The 21,698-nt window shown below is 42.7% G+C and overlaps 1 protein-coding gene across 1 annotated transcript in view; it reads left to right on the top strand.

The window, feature by feature from the left end:
• The first annotated feature begins 4,858 nt into the window (after nucleotides 1–4,858).
• Nucleotides 4,859–21,698, top strand: part of ME3 (malic enzyme 3) — a 119,088-nt gene continuing 102,248 nt past the window's right edge. Inside the window, exon 1 of the mRNA XM_038132538.1 lies at nucleotides 4,859–5,263. Coding sequence (XP_037988466.1) covers nucleotides 5,069–5,263 — 195 coding nt within the window. The 5' untranslated portion in view covers nucleotides 4,859–5,068. The remainder of the gene's footprint in view (nucleotides 5,264–21,698) is intronic.

Here is a 21,698-nt window from a genome sequence, read left to right as displayed (position 1 = left end):
CAAAGCCTCACTCGGCATCATTTTAGTGAATCCATATTGTTAATTCAATCTCTCAACTGCTCAAAGTTTTCTAGCAAAAGTAATGGTCCAGGTCAGACTTGTGCCGTATTACCAGTTGGATGTTAGTCTGATACGCTCCTTCAAATAACAAGCAGAATTAAAAAAAAAAAAAGATTTTTTACGTCTTTTTTTGACTTGAGAATCTTCTGTTTAGATATGTATGATGTTACTCAAAAATAGTGTTACTATGCTAGAAGAAAAAATGTACTCTTGCACTGTATATGGAACCATTTTTAAATTTAAAATATGGCTAAAATTTATAGCTCGACTATAGCTCTAGTACTAAGTCTTACTGAAGCCAATTGTAAAATCTATGCCACCTTCTATGACAGGAAGCTTGAAGCCTATGGATATTAAAAATTTATTTTTAAAACAAATCAACATTAAATGCTTTTATATCACTATAAATTGATAGAGACGTTTAACAGTGCATTGTCTTTGCTGTTCTGTCCTCTTCAAAACTTTGGGCACTGAGGATCATGCATGTGCTCTATAGGGTTACTGCACTGCTTAGGATGTATGTAGTAAGATGGGAGTAAAAACAGCAAAAGAACAACCAAAAGACAGCATTTGTATTGGAGAGGAAGGGAGAATTAGTGACTGAAGTATGTTTATTTCCAGCCTCATTATTCATTTGAAGAGGCATAAGTCTAAATCATCATCATTATCACTTAAAATTAGCCAAAGCCAAGAAAGAGGTCCAGGAGTCTGATTAAGGCATCACTGCAGAGTTTTTTTGTCTGGATGACAGTGAAGTCTCTCACTGCTGAAGAATAACACCATGAGAGCAAGGAAGTAAACTGTGACAAAGGCAGCCTAGTGATAGAAGACAGAGTAAGCAAGGGACTGACAGCCAGGATGTATGGATCCTGTTCCCAGCTCCATCACTGTCTGACTATGTGACCATGAACAAGAATCCTCTGCATGTACCTCCATCTGTAATGTGTATGAGAAAATATGGAGTTAGCACAGTAGAATTAATCCTACCTATATGTTAAAAAACCTTTGAATTTCATGGGACAGGCTGCAGTAATAAGGATTTTTAATACCAGAGAGGCTTTTTCTCCCATTGCAAGGGTCTGCTATTTTATGGCAGCATCTGTGGCATTCTGTCTGTGACACTGGGTCTTGTGTTCACTAGAGGTGAACAGAAGGGTTCTGTGGCTGCTGCATCCAAAACAGACTTTTGTGAATCCTTGTGGATTAAACATCAAGTATATAATTTCTTGCACATGGGGAAGGTTGGCACAATGATCCCTGTGGTGTCTTCAAATCCCAGCAGGATCAGGGCAGTGATTGTACCCCTGTACTTGGCGCTGGTGATGCCGCACCTCAAATCCTGTGTTCAGTTTGGGGCCCTTCAGTACCAAAAAGACATTGAGGGGCTGAGGCTTGGCTGGAGAACGGCAACTGAGTTGGGAAAGGGTCTGGAGCACAAGTCTGATGAGGAGTGGCTGAGGGAGCTGGGGGTGTTTAGCCTGGAGAAAAGGAGGCTCAGAGGAGATCTTATTGCTCTCCTCAGCTGCCTGTAAGGAGGCTGCAGTGAGGTGGGCTCAGTCTCATCTACCAAGCAACAAGAGACAAGACCAGAGGAAATGGCCTCAAGTTGTACCAGGAGAGGTTCAGATTAGAAACTAGGAAAAACTTACCCACTGAAAGGTGACCAAGCACTGGAATAGGCTGCTCAGGGAAGTGGGTTCACTCACCATCCCTGAAACTATTTGAAGTCATATAGATGTAGTGTGTAGGGACATGGTTTATTGGTGGACTTGGCAGTGTTAGGTTAAAGTTGGAACCTGATGACTTTAGGTCTTTTCAAATCTACATGACTCTGTGATTCTATCTGTGAATCAGTTGGCTCCAGACTCTTCTACAGCATTTACAGTTTTTCTAGTCACTATTTGTTGTACAGAGGGGTCCCAACCAAAACTCATTACTCCAGTTGTGTTAGGCTTCTCATGTCACAATGAATTTCAATTAACAGTCTGAATAGTATATAGTCTGTGCAAAATCTAATAAACCAGGGGACACATGGCTGCACAATGCCAGGAATTCTCAAGGTATCTGATTTGAAAATCACTACAATGAAAGTTTATAACTGCAGCTCAATTCATTTCGTGAGAGGAAAGATAATGCCGTAGAAGAATAGACACTATACAATTCTGCTTTATATGTCAGAGATGCATTCTTTTCTAAGCTTAAAGAGTATTTCATTGGCATTCTTTTAGATGCCAAACTGTTAAATGCAAGGCCACAGCACAAAGAGGTTTCTTAAATTACTGGAGGAATAAATTTGGTCTTGTAACATGCTTTGTAATTTCAATTGCATTCTGCAGCAACTCTCAAATCCCCAAGTGTATATGGAATCCCACTCCACAAACCATTGTTTCCTTCCTGCTGCTGAAAAATAGCTTAAAAAAATCCTAAGACCTCAATGATTAATATAAGTGTGCATTTCATTGCTTTCATAGCTTTTTTTTGTAATGTTCTTTCTAGTTTTTTAATCAAGAATGTGACCATCTCTTTTGTTCAATTTGCATTCAAGAGAGGTTTGCACATTAGACGAAGTACATTCATGCACATCTGACAGCAAGCACTCGGCAGCTTGGAGATAATGAATCTAAATCAGATTCAGGCTTTATTTTGCAGTGCCAGGTAAATTTTAGAGGCCCAGCATTTGTAATTTATTTCTCACTAAGATGAAAAAGTCAGTTTGATGGCTACTGTCAGCCAATAGGAGATAAAAGATGAGATGGCCCCTGCAAGGCACTATTCAGTGGCTGCACAAAAGTAGGGAGACAATTTGTGGCTGCAGAGAAAAAAGTATTTTTACACCTATAAATTTATAATACATCCCTGCTCTGAAAAGCACATAAGCTAGAATTTTAAAATTAAGGAAATAAAGCATGTGAAAGAGTCCACACAGTAACAATAAAGTCAAAAGCATACATATGTATATATATCTTCTCGTGGCAGTGTGTGCATGAGCCAAAAATGCTTATAATCCTGTGCACTTGTTAAAAATAGCCCTGTCCAATAACCTCAGCAGTCATATGCAACCATGTCTGCAGCCCATTTAGAAATGAGACACTACAGATACAGCATTTCCCTTACTCCCCAGTTCTCACTTTTTGCCAACCCACTGTAGAAGGGCTGTGTAGGAATTCCCACCTTTGCCATTTGACCTGTCATGTAGCCCGAGGCAAACGATTTCTCCCCTGCCTACATTCCCGGGCTGCATCAGAAGCACTGTGATCAGCAGGTCAGGGAAGGGATTCTCCCCCTTTATTCCACTCCCATGAGACCCTACCCAGAGTGCTGCATCCAGTTCTAGACCCCCAACATAAGAAAGATGTGGACTTGTTGGAGCAGGTCCAGAGGAGTCCATGAAGATCTCAGAGGTCTGACGTGGTAGCTGGTGTACCAGCTGGCTGGTGGGAGGAAGAAAGCTTTGACAAGCTGGCATGACATTGACTTGGCTTTTATGCAGATTGTTCCTGATGAGGTCAAAATCTCTAGATTTTTCCAGTTTATAGATACAAAGTAAGAATAGTGGTATGTTTCTTCTTGTGTCTTCTATGCACTAACAAACTCCCTGATAATATTCTGGCCTCAGTGATGCACTGAGGCCACAGTGCATACTCCTTTTCTTCACCATCTGAGTCTCCCCAGGAGTGTGTCTCCATTTATGACCAATTTTTTTAGGGAGAGACCCAAAGACCAGACAGACAACCCTACTTCCAAGAGTCTTTTTTCCCCCATAGTAGTTACGAAGTTGCCACAGTCCTCAAGTATGAGGTTTAAATATAATCACTGCCTACAGCAGGGGTGTAAATATCCTGAACACACCTAGAAAAATGCCATGTGCCCTTTAAGGAGAAATCACAAGGTTGTGGAATCAAAGTGCAACAGTCTATTCTATTGAGTGCCTGGAGGCAAGGCAAGGAAAAACAACCATATCCATCTAGTAATCTTTTGCTCTGCAGTCTACTCTTTTCTGCATGCACTGCATATATAATTTATCCACAAATATATTAAAGCATATTAAAAATACACATGCAGACAGCAACACTAATAGAAAGATAACCTGGAGAGCGTTCGTCTAGCAAAGCAGACGTGAACTTCATGAGAGGGATGCAGGTACAGAAGCAGTGTTGATCGTAAGATGAAATTGAACATGACTCTTCCACTGTTTTGGGGGGCAATCAGAGCACTAGTTTTTCCACAGAAGTGGTTGTAGTGATGGTAGTGATAGTGGTGGTGATGTTTTCACCATTTCAAGAATAAAAGAGCCCATTAAAAAAAAAAGAAAAAAAAAGAAAAAAGAGGGATGCAGTGACCTGCCTTCTTCAGCAAATATATAATTACAACATAAAGAAGTACAGGTTATATGCATTACCTAACTACATGCACAGTAAATACATTATATGTATAATATGCGGTGCATATAAATTCCAGATAGGGAATTTATGGGTTACATGTGGATTGAAATGCCTAACCAAGCACGGCTGTTCATGCTCCTGGACTGAAAAGTTCTTTGAAGATGCTCCTTAAGCACTAACAACTGCTCTCGGCGGCTTTGCTCTGCTGCCCTGCTCCGTGTCCCGCTAAGGTCCCGCGTCCTTGTCCAGGGTCCCCAGGCGCTGGAGCGCCCACCAGACGCCTTGATGGCGGCTCACGGGGACAGTGCGGACACAGAGGGGCGAGCACCGCAACGCCGCGGCCGGGCAGCCCCGCTCCCACCGCCGGCTCCCGGGGCGGGCGTGCCGCTGTCCCCGGCGGGGGCGGGCCCGGGCCGGCTCCCCCTCCCCGCCGCCGCCGGCTGAGCCTTAACAGGTAACGGAGGAGGGGCGGCCGCCACGGGGTTGCGGTGGGATCTCCTTCCCGGGTTTTCTTTCGCTTCGGCGGGTGCGCCGCGCCGGGCTCACCTGGGCAGGGCACGCCTGGGCCGGCCCGGGCCGCGCCCGCCCAGCCCCGCCGGGCTCCCTCCGGCAGGAGCAGCGCGGCGATGGTGCCGGTCTGCGCCGGGGGCTGCGCCCGCCGCCTGCTGCGGATGGCGGGCGCTGGCCGGGGGCCGCTCCTGCTCGCCGTCACCCGGGCCCGCAGCAGCCAGGCAGGGGGCACCGCCCCGGCCGGCCCCGGCCGCGCCCTGGCCGTCAAGAAGCGGGGCTACGACATCACCAGGAACCCCCACCTCAACAAGGTGGGTGCCTTTGGCGGGGTGTTGCGGGGGCGGGCGCGGCCCGGCCTCGGGGGGGGGGGGGCGGCGGACGTGGGGAAGGCCCGGCTCGCAGGTGTCCCGGTTGGTGGGGGCTGTCAGCGTCACCCGTGACCGTCCCTAGGGAGCGGGGACGGTCCCAAAGGGGTGAAATGCTGGGGAGCGGGAGCGGCCGTGGGCTGACCTGAACGGAACAAGGGATGGGTGCCCGGCTGCTGGCTCGGTACTGCGGCCTCCTGGGGAGTCGGGCACCTGCCTCCCCTCTGACCGCTGTCCTGCTGCCGCAGTGGCACTCACTGACAGCCTGGGTAGGGCAGAAGTGCCCTTGCCTGGGAACTGAAGCTGTTTGCCTGAAATCACAAACAATTGGGATGGAGAAAAATACAAATACAACTTCTTTTTAAAGTCCAATACCAAAATCTGGGTTATTTATGTATATATTTATATATATATATGTATGTATGTATGCATGTGTATTGTTTTACACATGTAGCAGTGAAATTGCTCATTTACACCTTCATGATGAAACAAGCATGTGTGGCTGTTATTGTTTTCACTCTTCCTTTCGTAGCGTATCCATAGCTCTGTGTGCTCCACTACCAAAGCAACATCTCGCCCAGCTGAAGATGTGTTTATCCTCAATACTGTGGAAACATTAACAATACAGTTGCAATAAGAAGAATTTTAAGAAATGCTTTTGGAGAAAGCTTTTAGCAAAGTCTACAAAGCATGTGAAGTGAGACCCCATAACTTTACACTGCTTTTCATAATTTGAAGGGAAAAAAATAATCTGGGTGCAAATTTTGGGATCAAATATGTCAGACTCAAGAATGTTGGGTTCTACTTTCTTGTGTTAATATTACTAGAAATAACTACAAGTGTATTATTTACCTAAAATGAGCAGGTGTTAAACATGGTATCAAAATTGATTGATTGATTGGGCTGTGACTATTTGTCATATGCTTAGTACACAGTTATCCAGTCCATGAGCCTCCTATGTTGTCTTCCAGACTGGAGACCCTTTAGATGACCACTTTTGCTTTGTGTAGGATGCTGTACATTGACCTGCATCTTCTGGTTCCATTTCAGCGTCCACAGAGATGAATCCCAAAGGACCAAGGCATGTGATGACCCTGGCTATTACTCAATATGTGACAGCTTTGTAGGCAGTCTGGTTTGAATCATTATATAGTGCCTGTGTGTAAGGCTGAAGAGTAAGGGACTGCCAACTAGGTCATAAATAACAGTAATTTGTTGGCATTAAGAGGTTTTGATGAGTGCTTCATGATAGTTACAAAGAGTGATATAGCTAATGATGCTTGTTTTCTTGCATATATGGATTTGAACTGAAAAACGAATACTTTGACCTTTCCTCTATGTAATGCAATAATAACACACAAACAGTTGAATCTGGCTGATGCAAGAGTAGGTTTTTAATGTCCTGTTTTATAATTTTCAGAACTGAGGCTTTTCTTGAGTGTTTTCCCTCCTGCCAGTGAAATAAAGTGTTTTTCTTGACATTTAAATGGATTTTTGGTCCATGTGGAGGGAAGGGTAGAAAACTGTTCCTGTTAGAGGAAAATGTACTGTAGTGTACAGTATTTAATTGGCCATGAGAAGTCTCCCAGCTGGTCTCCAGCCTGTGTGTTTGCTGTTTGTTATGTTTCTCAGTCACTGAGATAAATCCTCTGCAGAGCATCCAAGTCAAGAGATGGCTTACATCTATGGTAAGAGATGAGGACTGCCTGTATATGCACCTAGGTAACCCATCCTTACTAAACACTCAAGACCTCTTTCCAGACTTTTCTAAACAGGCTTCCATTTCTCTGTGGCTCTTAGCAGTTCATTGTAGCCTCTGAAGAATTACCTGTGTTCAGCTGAAACGGTGTTTTTCAGGCAGTTCATGTGTTGTCAGCGTGGGATTGGTGGCCCTTTGGTCTGCTGTGCTGCAGCAGTGTGAGTCAAAATTAGGGATCCCTAATTTAGGTAGGTTTTCAGCTGTTGTACTCTCCTCACATTGCAATTGCTCTTTACCCCTTTGGTAACTAAATGCAGGCATAGGGTTATTGCTGTTTTTTTGCAATGGATCTCACTTTAATCTAAATTTTCAACTGACTACAAGCAGCTCTGCAGGGAACAGTCCTTACATCTCTCCAAGAACCTCTAAAAATGTACAGAAGTGAGACTTTATGCAGCGTTTCACTGCTTTATTCAATGCCATGGGTGTTTTATAGCTTTTGGATGAAGTTTAAGCTGTCAGTCTGAAGCTGTCAAGTGTGTGGTATTTATACAATGAAGAACACTGTCCCTTCAGCAGAATTGCAGACAGATTTACAGTCTGAGGTTATTGATCTAAGTCTTTGCTTACTAGGTTGAAGGTGCTTTGAAGAAGAAGCAGACTCAAAATCTACTGCTGGCAGGTTCTCTGTAATATCCTAAATATTAGTAAAAGTGATAGCAGGCTGTCCTCTGAGAAGTTTCCCTGGTTTCCAAAGCTGCCTGAGAAGAAGAAGAAAAATCAAAATACTAGTTATGAATTTAATAAATTTGCAGTTGTTTCTTCCCTTTGGTCTTTGTTTACCATGTACTACATTTGCTACTACTGTGGTATTCAAATACTGTTCTTCCTTGTGTTGTGAAATGTGACAATCCATGTTTAATCCAAGGACAGGACTTGGGAAACATCAGCATTCTTGTGAGAGGTACTTGCAGCTTTAAAAGGCAATAGCAGTTGATGTTATTTGTCTGAGGAGTCTCAGAAATAAGTAGAGGGTGAAAAAGGACTTGTCACGTGTTTTTCTGAAGTGCCTCATGAAGAAGTTCTTTTCTAGACCTTGAATGCCACAAAATTGGAAAACCTAGAAATTTTAACAATGTCAGATAACCACAGAGCACTGGTAAGAGTGTTCTGTGGTGATCCAATGAAAACTGGACTTGCTGAGAAGTAAGTCTGTTCTACTGTGGAGCATTAGCCTTTTGAAAAGCTGATTCAGTCCTCAGACCCTGGGAGGAAAGATGGGGCTTCCCTTACCCACCTTGTTTATCAAAGCTGCCATGTGTTTCGTGTGATCAGTGTCGTGTTCTCTCTGACACTGCTGTCAGTTCTTAAGATTTGTGCAGTTCTATTCATCTCAGATGTGCCTTTTATGATTCCCAATTTTTCCAGGGACACTGTCAAATTCGTATGACTTTTCTGTATTTGAACAAACACAGGCTGAGTGGGACAATTTGACCACACACCTGCAGGGACTCAAAAATCTTCTTGTGGCCAAAATTGACTGTAACTTTGCTGATGACATCTGAACTGGAAGGATGATGACACTTCTTGCATTTTTCTGGAAGTTCTAATTTTGAGATAAGTCATGCTTGCTTGGAGATCTGCCATCACAAACAGATGTCGCACTGGAGGTCACAGTTTGTTTTCAGAGTGGCAGGATATTGCCCTATTTGAAGGGTTAAGATAATCCATTAAACTTTCCTGCAAGTGCAGTGCAGGGATCTGACTTTGTAGTCTCTGAGTACATCTGGATAATACTCTCTGCTTCTGTGATGTGCATGCATGTTCTCCATTGTTTTTCATGGAATGTCATAATGAATTACCAAAAAAAAAAAAAAAACAAAAACCCAACAAAACAAAATTACTAGTCTGGATCTGTAAGAATCAAACCTTAAAGAACTGCTGTAGGTTTCTGCAGCATTTTTTGAATGTACTGCTGTATACATGATTAAAATGCAGCAAGGTTGTTTGTCCTTCAGCTTTGCAGGGATTGAAATTGAGCTAACCGAGGGTTCTTTGAACAGTGTCAGTAATTTGCCACTGCAGCAGAGAAACAAATCGTGTGATCTTGCACACGGCTGCACTTGGCAGCTGTGGTGAAACAGAGCTAAAATTAGGCGGATTTGTAAAATGATTTGATTTAAAAAAAATTAGTACTGAGCACAAGAGCAGTGCATCTGAAATGAGTTGGCAAGATCAAATCGAGGCAGAACTGTGTTTTGAAAGTAGTGAATCTCTCTAAACCCACAGGATTGAGTTCTTACAACTGGAGTTTCTCTTGAAGCTGGAGTTTTCAGTTGGCTAGCTTTAGGTCTGGATAGACACATAACAACTGAGTGATGCATGGGGCTTTAAGTGTGTGCATTCCAGCGTTTGTTAACTTGCCATCTGTTCGTGTTTTGCAAAGGAAGAGTATCAGGTGGGCAGAGTTTAGAGGTTCCCCTCATATTTTTTCAGGAGCCCAAAACTATTTGAGCAAGGTTTGAGGGGCAAATTTTAGCCTGGACTAGTTATTTTAGGGGGAAAAAAATCCATTGGGGGGTACTAAATACTTAAAAAAAACCACCTGCCTTAGAAAGTCCTCAAACTGAAAATGATGAAAAGATGGGAGAGTGCAGTGGAAGAGTATCCTATTAACCTGTGTTATTTACTCTTCTTAAGGCTTGTGGCTGTGGGAGACAGGATGCACGTATGTGAACTCACCTGATGGTACTATTGAGTTTCTAAGGATATCAAACAAGACACTTGCAAGTTGCCAAACCCTGCAAGTTTAGACCCAAGCAAAACTATAGGTGAGAGATGACGTTTTGTCAAATCAGCTTTTAAATACTCTAGCGTAGAAATGTGAGGGAGCTGGAGCACTGTGCATTGTGATGAGCCTTGACGGTGCCTGGAGCAGAGAGGCTCTTTATATGTTTGTGCTTCATTAGTCAAGCTAAGGTGCCTGTATCCCCATGACTTCAATTGGAAACAAACTCCACGGAGATGAGCTTTCGCCAAATATTTTGGCAAATGTGGTGGTGTTCTGGAAATGTGGTTGCTCAGTTAGATTTGTTTTGGCCATCATCCTGGCATGTGAACTTTCATTTTTATTTGCTTGGTGTTAGTGTCAGTCATATATTTTTCTGAGGCCAGACTGTCTTTTGGCAAGGACATTGCCTAATGTTTTGATGCCAAAGAACTTGTTGTTATGGTGTGGTCAGCAGACTGAGCCCAAACTAAATCTGTTGGTGCTTCTGGTATTAGCAGCAGCCTACAAAAGTCCCTTTACTCCCCCAGCTTGGATTCCAGTTCGTCTCCCTTATCATAGCCAAACCAAGAAGCCATCTGCCTTCCTGTCTGCCTGCATGACCTCTTGCCAGCACTGTCACTCTCCCCTTTGAGATGCTGCTAATGCTTTGGGAGTGGCGTTCCCATGGAAAAGCTTGGAAGTGCGTAGGATATCTGTTGCTGTGAGGGTGAGAAGGGTGCTGATGCAGACCTTGCCTCTGTGCTGTACTAATCCGGTAATATGTTGGTCCTTGTTTTCCCTTCAGCCCTTATAAATGAGATTGAGAGGTCTTGGAAGCATTGGTTGGGCAGCTTTTATAAGTGCTGAGTTTATGCTTGCACTCAGTATAAGATTTTAATAAAAATAAATTGGTTTTGGAACAATGTGCTTCTTTCTGTTTTCTGAAAATGTTGTAAAAATACCTTTAAAACTGCCTTAAAGTTGAGGAAATTCATCAGTTTGGCAGCTGCTTATGTTGCTTTCTTTTTATCATACCCTTTCTTTTGGAGAAGCCTTAATCTTTACATCAGGCATGTTTTGGTAAGGCAGAGCCAAGAATGAACATAGCTCTAGTTTCACAGGACAGACTAAGCTTTTCTGGCACTTGAATAAAATTTGCACTTAAGTAACACAAACTCCTTGGTGAAGAATATGAAAATTGATATTGTTGCAGTTAGAATGGATTTAGTGCTGAATATTGCAGCTTGTTCACATTCCTATTCCTTCCGTCTAGTGAAATATGGAGTAAGCTACTAGTTGATTACTTTGGAAACACTGTAGATGTTGCCAGGAAGACTGAGCATATTATGTGTGGGGTGAACAGTGTGTGCTCCACTGACCTCAGCACACTCCAAGCCTTGCCCCTCGTAAGTAGCACGATGATGTCACTGATGTTAGAGACTGTGCTGGTCACTCTTTCCGTAAAAAACTTTTTCCTAATATCCAACCTCCATTTCCCTTGATGCAGCTTGAGGCTGTGTCCTCTGGTTCTGTCAGTGGCTGCCTGGAGAAAGAGACCAATCCCCACCTGGCTACAGCCACCTTTCAGGGAGTTGTAGAGAGTGATAAGGTCACCCCTGAGTCTCCTTTTCTCCAGGCTAAACACCCCCAGCTCCCTCAGTCGTTCTTCACAGGGCTTGTGTTCCAAGCCCCTCTCCAGCCTCGTTGCCTCCTCTGGACGCGCTCGAGCATCTCAAAGTCCTTCCCAAACTGAGGGGCCAGAACTGGACACAGCACTCAGGGTGCGGCCTCACCAGTGCCAAGAACGGGGAAAGAATGCCCTCCCTGCTCCTGCTGGCCACGCTATTCCTGATAGAGGCCAGGATGCCCTTGGCCTTCTTGGCCACCAGGGCACACTGCTGGCTCATGTTCAGCTGCTGTCAGTAGCCCCAGGTCCCTTTCTGCCTGGGCACTGTCCAGCCACACCGTCCCCAGCCTATAATGCTGCAGGGGGTCATTGTGGCCAAAATGCAGGACTCAGCACTTGGATTTATTAAACTTCATCTTAATGGACTCTGCCTATCCATCCAGCCATTCCAGGTGTCTCTGCAGAGCCCTCCTACCTTCCAGCAGATCAACATGCTCCCAGTTTAGTGTTGTCTGGAAATTTACTAATGAAAGACTCAATCCCCTCATCCATGTCATCAATAAAGATATTAAACAGAACTGGCCCCAGCACAGACCCTTGAGGGACACCACTGGTGAGCAGCCACCAGCTGGATGCAAGCACTGTTCACCATCACTCTCTGGGCCTGGCCATCCAGCCAGTTCTGAACGCAGCAAAGAGTGCTCCTGCCCAAGCCATGGGCTGCCAGCTTTTGCAGGATTGTGCTGTGGGAGACAGTGTCAAAGGCCGTGCTGAAGTCCAGGTACACAACACCAACAGCCTCTCCTACATCCACCAGGCGGGTCACCTGGTCATAAAAGGGGATCAGGTTGGTCAAACATGACCTCCCCCTCCTCAACCTGTGCTGGCTGGGTCTGATACCCTGGCCATCCTGTAAGTGCTGTGTGATGACACTCAATATAAACTGTTCCATCACCTTACCGGGTATTGAGGTCAGGCTAACTGGCCTATAGTCACCAAGATCCTCCTTCCCACCCTTTTCGTGAATGGGTGTCACATTGGCCAGCTTCCAATTATCTGGAACTTTCCCAGTGAGACAGGACTGTTGAATGGTGGAGAGTGGCTTTACAAGCTCATCTGCCAGTTCTCTCATCAACCATGGAATGGATCCCATCTGAGCCCATAGATTTATGAACATCCAAGGGTCTCAGCAATTCGCTGTCTGCCTCCTCCTGGATAACACAGGGACGATTCTGCTCCCTGACACCATCTACCAACCCAGGAGGACACTTGTCCTAAGGACAACCTGTCTTCCCACTAAAGACTGAGGCAATGAAGGCGTTAAGCACTTCTGCCTTCTCCTCATCTGCAGTTGCTAAGTTCCCTCCCTCATCCAATAGAGAACAAAGGTTGGTCTTACCCTTCCTTTTGCCATTAATGTATTTGTAAAAACATTTTTTATTTTACGTTATGAAAGTTGCCAAATTAAGTTCGAACTGAGCTTTGGCCTCCCTAATTTTTTTCCTACATGCCCTAGCAACCCCCTTAAATACTTCCTGAGAGACCTGACCCTCCTTCCAAAGATACATCATCTTTTTATTCCTAAGTTCTTTCAAAACCTCCTTGCCCATCCAGGCTGGACATTTGCCTCATCGACTTGTCTTTCAGCACACAGGGACAGTCTGTTCCTGTGCCCTCAAGATCTCTGCTTTGAAGCATGCCCACCTTTCCTGGACTGCTTTGTTTTTAAGGGCTGCTTCTCAAGGAACTGTCTGAATGAGTCTCCAAAATAGGCCAAAGTCTGCCCTCTGGGAGTCCAGTGTAAAAGTCTTATTGATGTTCCCCCTGATTTCACCAAATATCAAGAACTCTATAATTTCATGATCACTATGCCCTAAGTGGCCTCCAACCACCGCGTCTCCCACCAGCCCATCTCTGTTTGCAAACAGCAGTTTAGTCCCTCCCATAGTCTCTCTCCTGGTGGGCTCACTCACCAGCTGCGACAAAAAGTTGTCCTCCACACACCTTAAAACCTTCCTAGACTTCCTCTTTTTTTACTGTATTAAGTTGTGCTGATTAAGAGAATGTAAATTGAATTCCTCTTTAGCTTCTGCAGCAGCCACCTCCAGAAGAACACTTGCTGCTGTTACTGACCTTTGTTCAGAGATGAGAAAGGAAAGTTGTTTTTTGATGAACAACTGTGCTCTCTTGTCACCCCTTGCTGAAGGTGGGACAGTTAAATTTTTTTATAGTATTTATGCCACTCCAGGGCTTTGGGATAGTTTTCTGACTTGCTGTAAATGATGCTGATCTACCTTCCTGCCTCACCTCACTTGCCCGGCTGATGGGACATACTGTGAAAACACACCTTTTGACAGCTCTCCTGTACTTTAGGTGTTTTACCCATTCTTCACTTCAAAGAGAGCCTCTGCCACCACGTACCCCCATGCAGGCAGGACTCTGGCATTTCTAGCACTGAGCCCCTGGCAGAGGTTGGGCCTCGAGCCATGCCAATGTGCATGGCTGCTGTAGCTGAAAGTTGGATGCTGCCCTGCACAGGAGGAGCCTTGCCTCTAACCTCTCTCTTAATTAAATGACATGCAGTTCTATAGATAGTCTTATTTTACTGGAGGGGGTTTAGGGTTTTTTGTTGGTTTGGGTTTTGCTTTGTCTCTTTCTTTTCCTCTCTTACTTATTTTTTTTTTATCTTTTTCTCACTGAAATACAGACCTGCTACCAAGCTTTGAACAGCCTATTGTAGCACTCACCCAAATAAATTCTTTTGGGACAGACTTAGCTTTAGAGCTGTTATAAGCAGGTCAGGCAGGCCTTGGTGCTTGGGAGAGAACAAACACTGCTGAAATTCCCTCTCTTTCAATAGAAGGCTTAGCACAACAGCAAACTTGACTACTTTCAGTTTAGAATGTGCTCCAGTGGAGATGATGAGCATGTTTTTAATTTTTTAACCTCCTCTTTGAGGCCCAGGGGTGATGCTATCTGTCTCCCCAGACAATGTGACATTTTGATAAATGACTTCTGTATTGTCAGCCTAATACAATATCATTCTTCTAAAAATGTTTCAAATGGCAAAGCTTTTTATAGTTCTGCAGCTGCCAAACACAAAACTAAGACGGGGTAACTGAGCAGACCATGGTTCTGACAAAGAAAATAAGGCCAATGCAAAAGTTTTCTGCATATCAACATTTTCTACTTTGCAGCTCTCTGTTGCACATGTAACCTTTTTCAACATGTGGACCCATAGAACTGAAACAGATTTTCAGTACCTTTCTCTACTGTATATATATAAAAAAAAAGATTAGCTCCATACCTTAGAGAATTCTATTCTGTATGTATTGCTTTAAAAATTTTAAGTCTGTTTTATAATAGGTCCAGATGGATTAGCTGTGTTCAGCCTCATAAAACATGTAGTTAAGACTTCATTGTGTTTCTAAATATTGGAAAAAGTAGGTTATTTCAAAAACAACAGTGCTATTTTCTCCTGGACAAGATGTCTTGAATGTTTTCTCTTTGGCTGGGCCAATGGATTTGTCATTTTGCCTAATGGTTAAATTCATTATGGAAACTATTAAATTCTATTTAATCTTCGTTTGAATGGTTTGATGTAAAACCTACAGGTGATTTCAGCTATGATTATATGCATTATTTGTGATTATTATAAAGAGAGAATGGATTAAACTGCCAAATCCTATTTTTGAAGTGTCCAGATTATTAAGAGTTTCTGTTGTCAAGATGGTCTAAGCAGGTAAGCAGGGCAGAGGCTGGAGCAAGAGATAACCTGTTTTATTGTGCCTAATGATTTAGAGGTGGAGGGATGTCCAGGGATTTTCATGTTCATAGCCCTTCTTCTACCAACTCTAGTTTTTCATATCCCCAGCTAGATTACTTGGTCCAATAAACAAAGAAAGAAAAATCCAACAAAAAAACCCCAAACAACCCTACCACAACCCAAGCCAAAAAACTTCTCCCTTTCAGCCATTTCTTACCTCACAGACATGATGTCTTCATGTTGTCACTTGTGTCTGTAGCTAATTTCTGTGATGAAACAACTGCCTCTGTAAATCAGGTTCCTTGATCACAATTACTGGAGGGTCAAGTCCCTTCTTTCCCCCAATACTGTATAAAGGCTTCTAGATCTAGCCATTAAATTAGAAAAGTAACAAAAATTGTTTGCTGAAGTGCTAAATCTGACTACTGGGGAAGAAAAAAAATCTAAAAATTGTATCTCCCATTGTTTTGGATTTTACTTTCTTTGACAAAACCTCTTTAAAATCTTGCAAAAAAAAACCAAAAAAACTGCAGCAAGAGAAAGTAATTTGCAGTAGTGGAGCGTGCATAAAGTCTGAATTCCAGCAGAATTCAGACTCTTTTAGGGAACAGTGTTGTACAATGGTTGCAAAAGTGTGAAAGACACTTGTACTAGAACAGCTTAGCAGTTCAGGTGTTTTCTGAGCAAGAGACACACAGTTTTTGGGAGAGGATCCCGAAATACTTGAAGTGATGAGGATATTGGGAAGAAGAATTGAAAGCTTCTCTTTTCCCCTGATGCCTGGCAGATACAGTGGCTTGATGTATGAAAGCCATGAAAAGCAATGATAGAGGTGACCATGTGCTCCAGTTAGGCAGCTTTGCAGAAAACTTTCCAAGTGGAATTCAGTGCTGGTTTTAATACAGAGGCTCATTCTGCAGTTTCTGCTACTTTACACTCACTGGTGAATTCGCTGCCATCGGTGGCTCACGAGTTTGTAAATTATATTCAAACACAGAAATAGATGTTCAAAGGTAAAGGTAAAATAAAAGAATTTTTTTTGTCTCAAGTTGTAAGGATTTTTAGAGCACATACCACTGTGACTTGTTGCTCATTGCACACGTGCAGCAGATTCCTCTTAGGTTTGGTAATGTGCCCAGGTTATGTGATGTGAAGCAGTATTTATTCGAAGGAGATGTGGAACATGCCTTTCACTCCATGTGCTGATGCCAGCAGCTTTTCCTGGCTTGTGTCTAGGGGGGAAAAATGCTTGCAACAGCAGAGCCCTGCCTGAGCATTGCTCCTTGGTTTCTAAGGGGCAGCGTAGGCTTAAGTCATTGGGAGGGTTTCTGTTGACTTCGGTCAACTTTACATTGAGCCTTTTTTGAATTTAGGAATAGGCAGCTGCACCATTCAAGATACAAGGTCATTTTCATTACAAACGATGAAGGTTAAAGGTAGTAGATTGTCAAATTTCATCATCTTGCTCTGGTAATAAATGGTAATTAAAATGAAAGCATGTGTAAAAAATTGTGCTTACTTATTGTTTTAGCCAAAGTCTCAAAGCAAAAATGGAATTTATTAATAATACCAATTTCTACTGATAGACAATCCCATGAAGGCTCCAGCTACTGCCATAGTTGTGTGTCCTAAAAATCAAAAGTGCATGTTAGTGTTCTTTATTTTAGTGTGGTCTGCCTAAACTCATTTATCTTCCATAAGAACTTTGGAGTGACCTGCTCAGTGATGCCTTTCCAGTGCCAGAAGCTGTCCTCTGGCATGCAAGCAAGAAGAGCTGGACTTCTTCACAAGACCTGCTGGTGGAAAAACAGGGGCACTAAGTGAGATACCTTGGAGAACTTGAAGCTGTCCTGCAGAGTTCTTGTAGCTTAATAAAATTTACAAAAGTACCTTTGAACTGTGACCTTCCAAATGTCCACTGGTCAAGGGTAATGGGGTGGGGTTATGAAAGCAGGAATGAGTACATGTGTCATGCTTGCTGAAACTGGGCCATTCTTCCTCGAGGCAAGTCATTGTTTTGTATTTAGCATGTTTATTGTATTTGGAGTTATAAGACAACAAAGTGATTTCTCATATAAATAGAAAGGAAGTTTGGGAAGGTGCTGGAAAGCAGTGGCAAGACTCTGGCTGCTGCTGTAAAATGGGTTAGTGCTGGCCACTTTTAAAAAGCTCATTACAATTTAAAGATAAGCTTTAATGGAATTGGCAGTGACAGTGAAACTGTAACCAGATCTTGTTGTTTTGTACAAGTGCCTTTCAGGTTTCTCTGCAAGGTCGAATGTCCTATTGACTGGCAGCTGGACTGTTTTCCTTGTAGGAATGTAACTGGTATTTGATGGAGTTGCAAAATGAGTTTCCCACTGAAGTCAAATATAAAAGAGTATGAGAGTCCAGCAGTTTCACTTCCTGCAAAGCTGGAAACCCTTGCAGTATTTATTAGGATTTCCTGCAGGGAAAGAGGGATATTAATCTTGTTTGACTTACAGAATCATAATATTTGTGCTGCAATTTGTAACACAGAGCAAGAAGTTTTCAATTAGTATTTCCTGAGAGATAGCAAATTCAGTGAAGTAGATGCTTTTAACTTTTCAGGTTTTGTTGTTTTTTTCTTTTTTTTTTTTTTGTCAGAGAATAACTATAACATCTCACAGGAGCTTAAATGAGGCACAGTGTTGGAGCAGGGAACAGCAGTGGTGAACGTGGCTACAGATCTGCTAGGACACAGTGAGCAGCTGGAACTGTTCTCAATTCTTTCTCAATGTCTGATTGGCACCATCATAATGTACTCTCTGAACTGCACCACTTTATCAAGTGTGGTGCTTGTAGGAGGCAGAAACTTGTTGATAAAAGAGTCACCTGGTCAGTTCATAACTGGTGTTCATTTTCCTAGTGTTGGAAAATTTTTTGCAAACTCTGAGCTGATTGCAGCAAACCCTGATTTAGGGCCCAAACCAAATTGGCTTGAAGTACTGTCAGCCTCCTTCCTTTCAGATTTGTAGTCATTTTATACTATGGAAAGCACTTTATGTCTCTTGAAAAGAGGCTTCAGCCTTTACTTTGGGGAAGCACTGTATTTTCCTATCCAGGCAGAAGAAGGCTGCTAAGAGAGGTGAGGCTGAGGCTTGAGCTGAGGAGCTGCAAGTATGTGAGAGTTTCCAGATCTGTGGTGGGCATGGTTACTAGCATCTGGACAAACTTTGTGCATTGTAGATGTTCCTCATCTCTGTTCTGGATGAGGTGGGCCAGGTATCTGTGGCTTCTAGGCATCCAGCATATAGTCTGTGCATATGCAGGGGCTGATCATATTTGGGATGCATTGGATTTACTGTCCACTTGCAGACTAATTCATCATGTGAGACTGAAGCTCTGACCAGCTCCTGGACTTTCAGAAATCACAGGGCAATAGCCAAAATCCTTATGTTTTTCCCCAACAGGAAATCTAGGTAGAAACAGAGGGAATGCCTTGAGATATCTGTACAGGAGAGAATAGATCTCAGAGCTCATTGTTTAGGAAGAGCATCTCTATTCATGTTTGTTAATTCACCTGACAAATGAGAGGTGAAGAGAAAGTATACTAGAAGTTTACTTTATACTTAATTGCTCTGCAAATTAAGAAACATCTTAATTAGCTAGAATGCATTGTTAATGTAGAATTTTCTCCAACTTGAGCGTAAAATGGTGTTGCAGATTACTTTCAGTCCAGTGAGACTGTGGTTAGAAATATGATCCCCAGCTGTAGCTTCCAGATTTTAGCAAAATATAGAAACTATTGAATTTGAACATCAAGACTGGAAAAAAAAAAAACAAAAACTGAGAGAAATATTTGTGGCTTATTTCTTATTCCTAATTCTTGGGACTTTCAAGGCATGTATCATTCACTTTCTGCTTTTCATTAACGAGATTCATTCAGACTACTGGAGCCCTAACACACTGCTGCATTACATCAAACACTTTTGAACCCTGTCCCATTTCTTATCAGTTATGGAGTAGAGTTTCTGAGTCACTGATAAGCATTCCAGAAAGGATCATGCAGTCATGGGCATCATGTTGTCATAATTTACATGTGGTTTTGGAGTAGTTCAGTGGGGAGCTGAATTTAGCTTGCCCAGGGTAATACGGGACATTTGTAGGTGAACATGAGTCTCAGAATAAATTCCCTCACCATTCAGCCAGCAAACCTGTTTGCTCAGTTGTCTTATTGTAGCATCTATTATCTGTACCAAAACCAATCTCCACCACAGCCTGTTAGAAACACACGTCATGTATCAACTGCTATATCCCATACATGCTATCAAATATGCATTGTTGTATAAAATGAAAAATATTTTGTGAAATATTTCCCAAAAGCTGTGCACAAAGGAAGTGAGTGGTAATAGACAGCTGTTATAGGAGGTTATTTTAATTCTGTTTACCACAGCTCACTTTTTAAAATTTTTTTTATTTAGTCACTTAAAATTTCTGGCTTTATTTCGTAACAGTTCAAAACTTTGAATCAGAGTATGTATAAGTTACAGATACCAATACCTGTAAACTTGAGGTTATTACCTTGTCTGCATAATTAAAATAGTAGTTCAAAGAGAGAACCAAAAGAGACTAAATATTTACACTTAAAGCTAGTGGGCCAGAAAGTGGGCTAGTGGGTGTGATGTGTGGTCCCCCAGTGACAGCTGCTCAACTATCTGATGAGACAGATGTAACAACCAGTGATTTCTTAGAAATCAAAAGATTATTGGCCTGGCTTTCCTCTCATTTTATTTAATAACACCTTCCAGCAAATGTCTAGGATTAGATCCAAAGCAGATTGAATTTTATGGGAAGCAAATGAGTATTTACAGCCCTTTGCAGTGAAGTTATAATCTTACTGGCTTTGTATTGTTTAAGGAAGTGCTTTGCTGAACTAGGGCATAGGTTTTTGATTTAGTATCCCACTGCTGTAAGACTCCGGGTGTCTTCTGGCTAACGCCTATCTGAGGGGTGGATTTATAGGAGCACAGCTGGGTTGTAAACAAATGGGGATGCACTTTGCTCTGCATTCAGAGGGAGGAGAAGCAAAACTGCAAGACAATAATCTGTATTTTTGAGTACCAGGCAAAAGAAAACCAACTGCAAAACTGAAATGAACTTGCAGGATGAGCTTCAGACAGTTTATGATGTCTCCAGTTGTCATTTACTGTATTAAATAAATGAGAAGTAAAACACAGTCACTTTCTATGTATAATCTGCCTTCAATTACATGGCATTTTTTCACTGTATCACTTTCTTTAATTTGGAAAAAGAAGAGTATAAGTAGAGTGGATGCATGGAAGAAGAAATCCTGAAGTGGTATGACCCATATATTGTAGTGGGTTTAGATCCTGGATTCTCTAATCACAGAATCACAGAATCATAGAATAATGAGGTTGGAAGAGACCTCTAAGATCATCAAGTCCAACCTATGCCCAAACACCTCAACTAGACTATAGAACCAAGTGCCATGTCCAGTCTTTTTTTAAACACATCCAGAGATGGTGATTCTACCACCTCTCTGGGAAGACAATTCCAGTATTTTATTATTCTTTCGGTGAATTTTTTTTTCCTTATATCCAATCTGTACCTTCCCTGACGTAGCTTGAGACTGTGTCCTCATGTTCTGTCACTTGCTGCCCGGTGGAAGAGACTGACCCCCACCTGTCTACAGCCTCCCTTCAGGAAGTTGTAGAGAACAATAAGGTCACCTCTAAGCCTCCTCTTCTCAAGGCTAAACAACCCCAGCTCCTTCAAATGTTCCTCATAGGACTTGTGTCCCAAGCCCCTCACCAGCCTTGTTGCCCTCCTCTGGACACGCTGAAGCATCTCAACGTCCTTCCTAAACTGAGGGGCCAGAACTGGACACAGCACTCAAGATGCGGCCTCACCAGCGCCGAGTACAGGGGAAGAATGACCTCCCTGCTCCTGCTGGTCAATGCTAGTGTAGGAGTTTGACCTGTCTTCCCCATGTGCTATGCAGTAACTGAGCAGTAAGATTGTACTATGATAGGTAAAATAGACACATTAAGGGTGCTTGGAGCCAGGATCTGCCTCCAAGCCATGGAGAGCAAAGCTTTCTAAACCATTCTCCCCAAATAGTCAGACATTAAATTTTGGTGCACTTTGTCTTGGTGTGAAAGAACATACTCTGAGACATTTGCAATTCTGATTCAGAAATCCCATGTCCCAGCTCTCTTGTTCCTGCGTTTGGAAAGCTAGCAAAAGCAAAGCAAAGTGTAGCAGTAACAAAGGTCATAGTGATAAAATACCATATGATAAATATATGATAAAAGGAATAAAACCCGCAGTCATGGCAAACTTGGGCCCTCTTCTATATGCCAGGCACTTTGCAAGCCAAAAGTCAATGTATTTCTTGGAAAGAAAACAGATCAGCAACGTTGTGTAAATGTTTGGGATTTGATCCTACAGATCCTTAGATACAGTTGCTTACAGTCAGGAAGTGGAATCTTATCTCCTTGATCCACATGGAAAGACTTATACCAGGTAGTAGTA

The sequence above is a fragment of the Motacilla alba genome, chromosome 1, assembly GCF_015832195.1.
Source record: "Motacilla alba alba isolate MOTALB_02 chromosome 1, Motacilla_alba_V1.0_pri, whole genome shotgun sequence".
Taxonomy (NCBI): Eukaryota; Metazoa; Chordata; class Aves; order Passeriformes; family Motacillidae; genus Motacilla; species Motacilla alba.
This window is presented reverse-complemented; position numbering and strand designations above follow the sequence as displayed.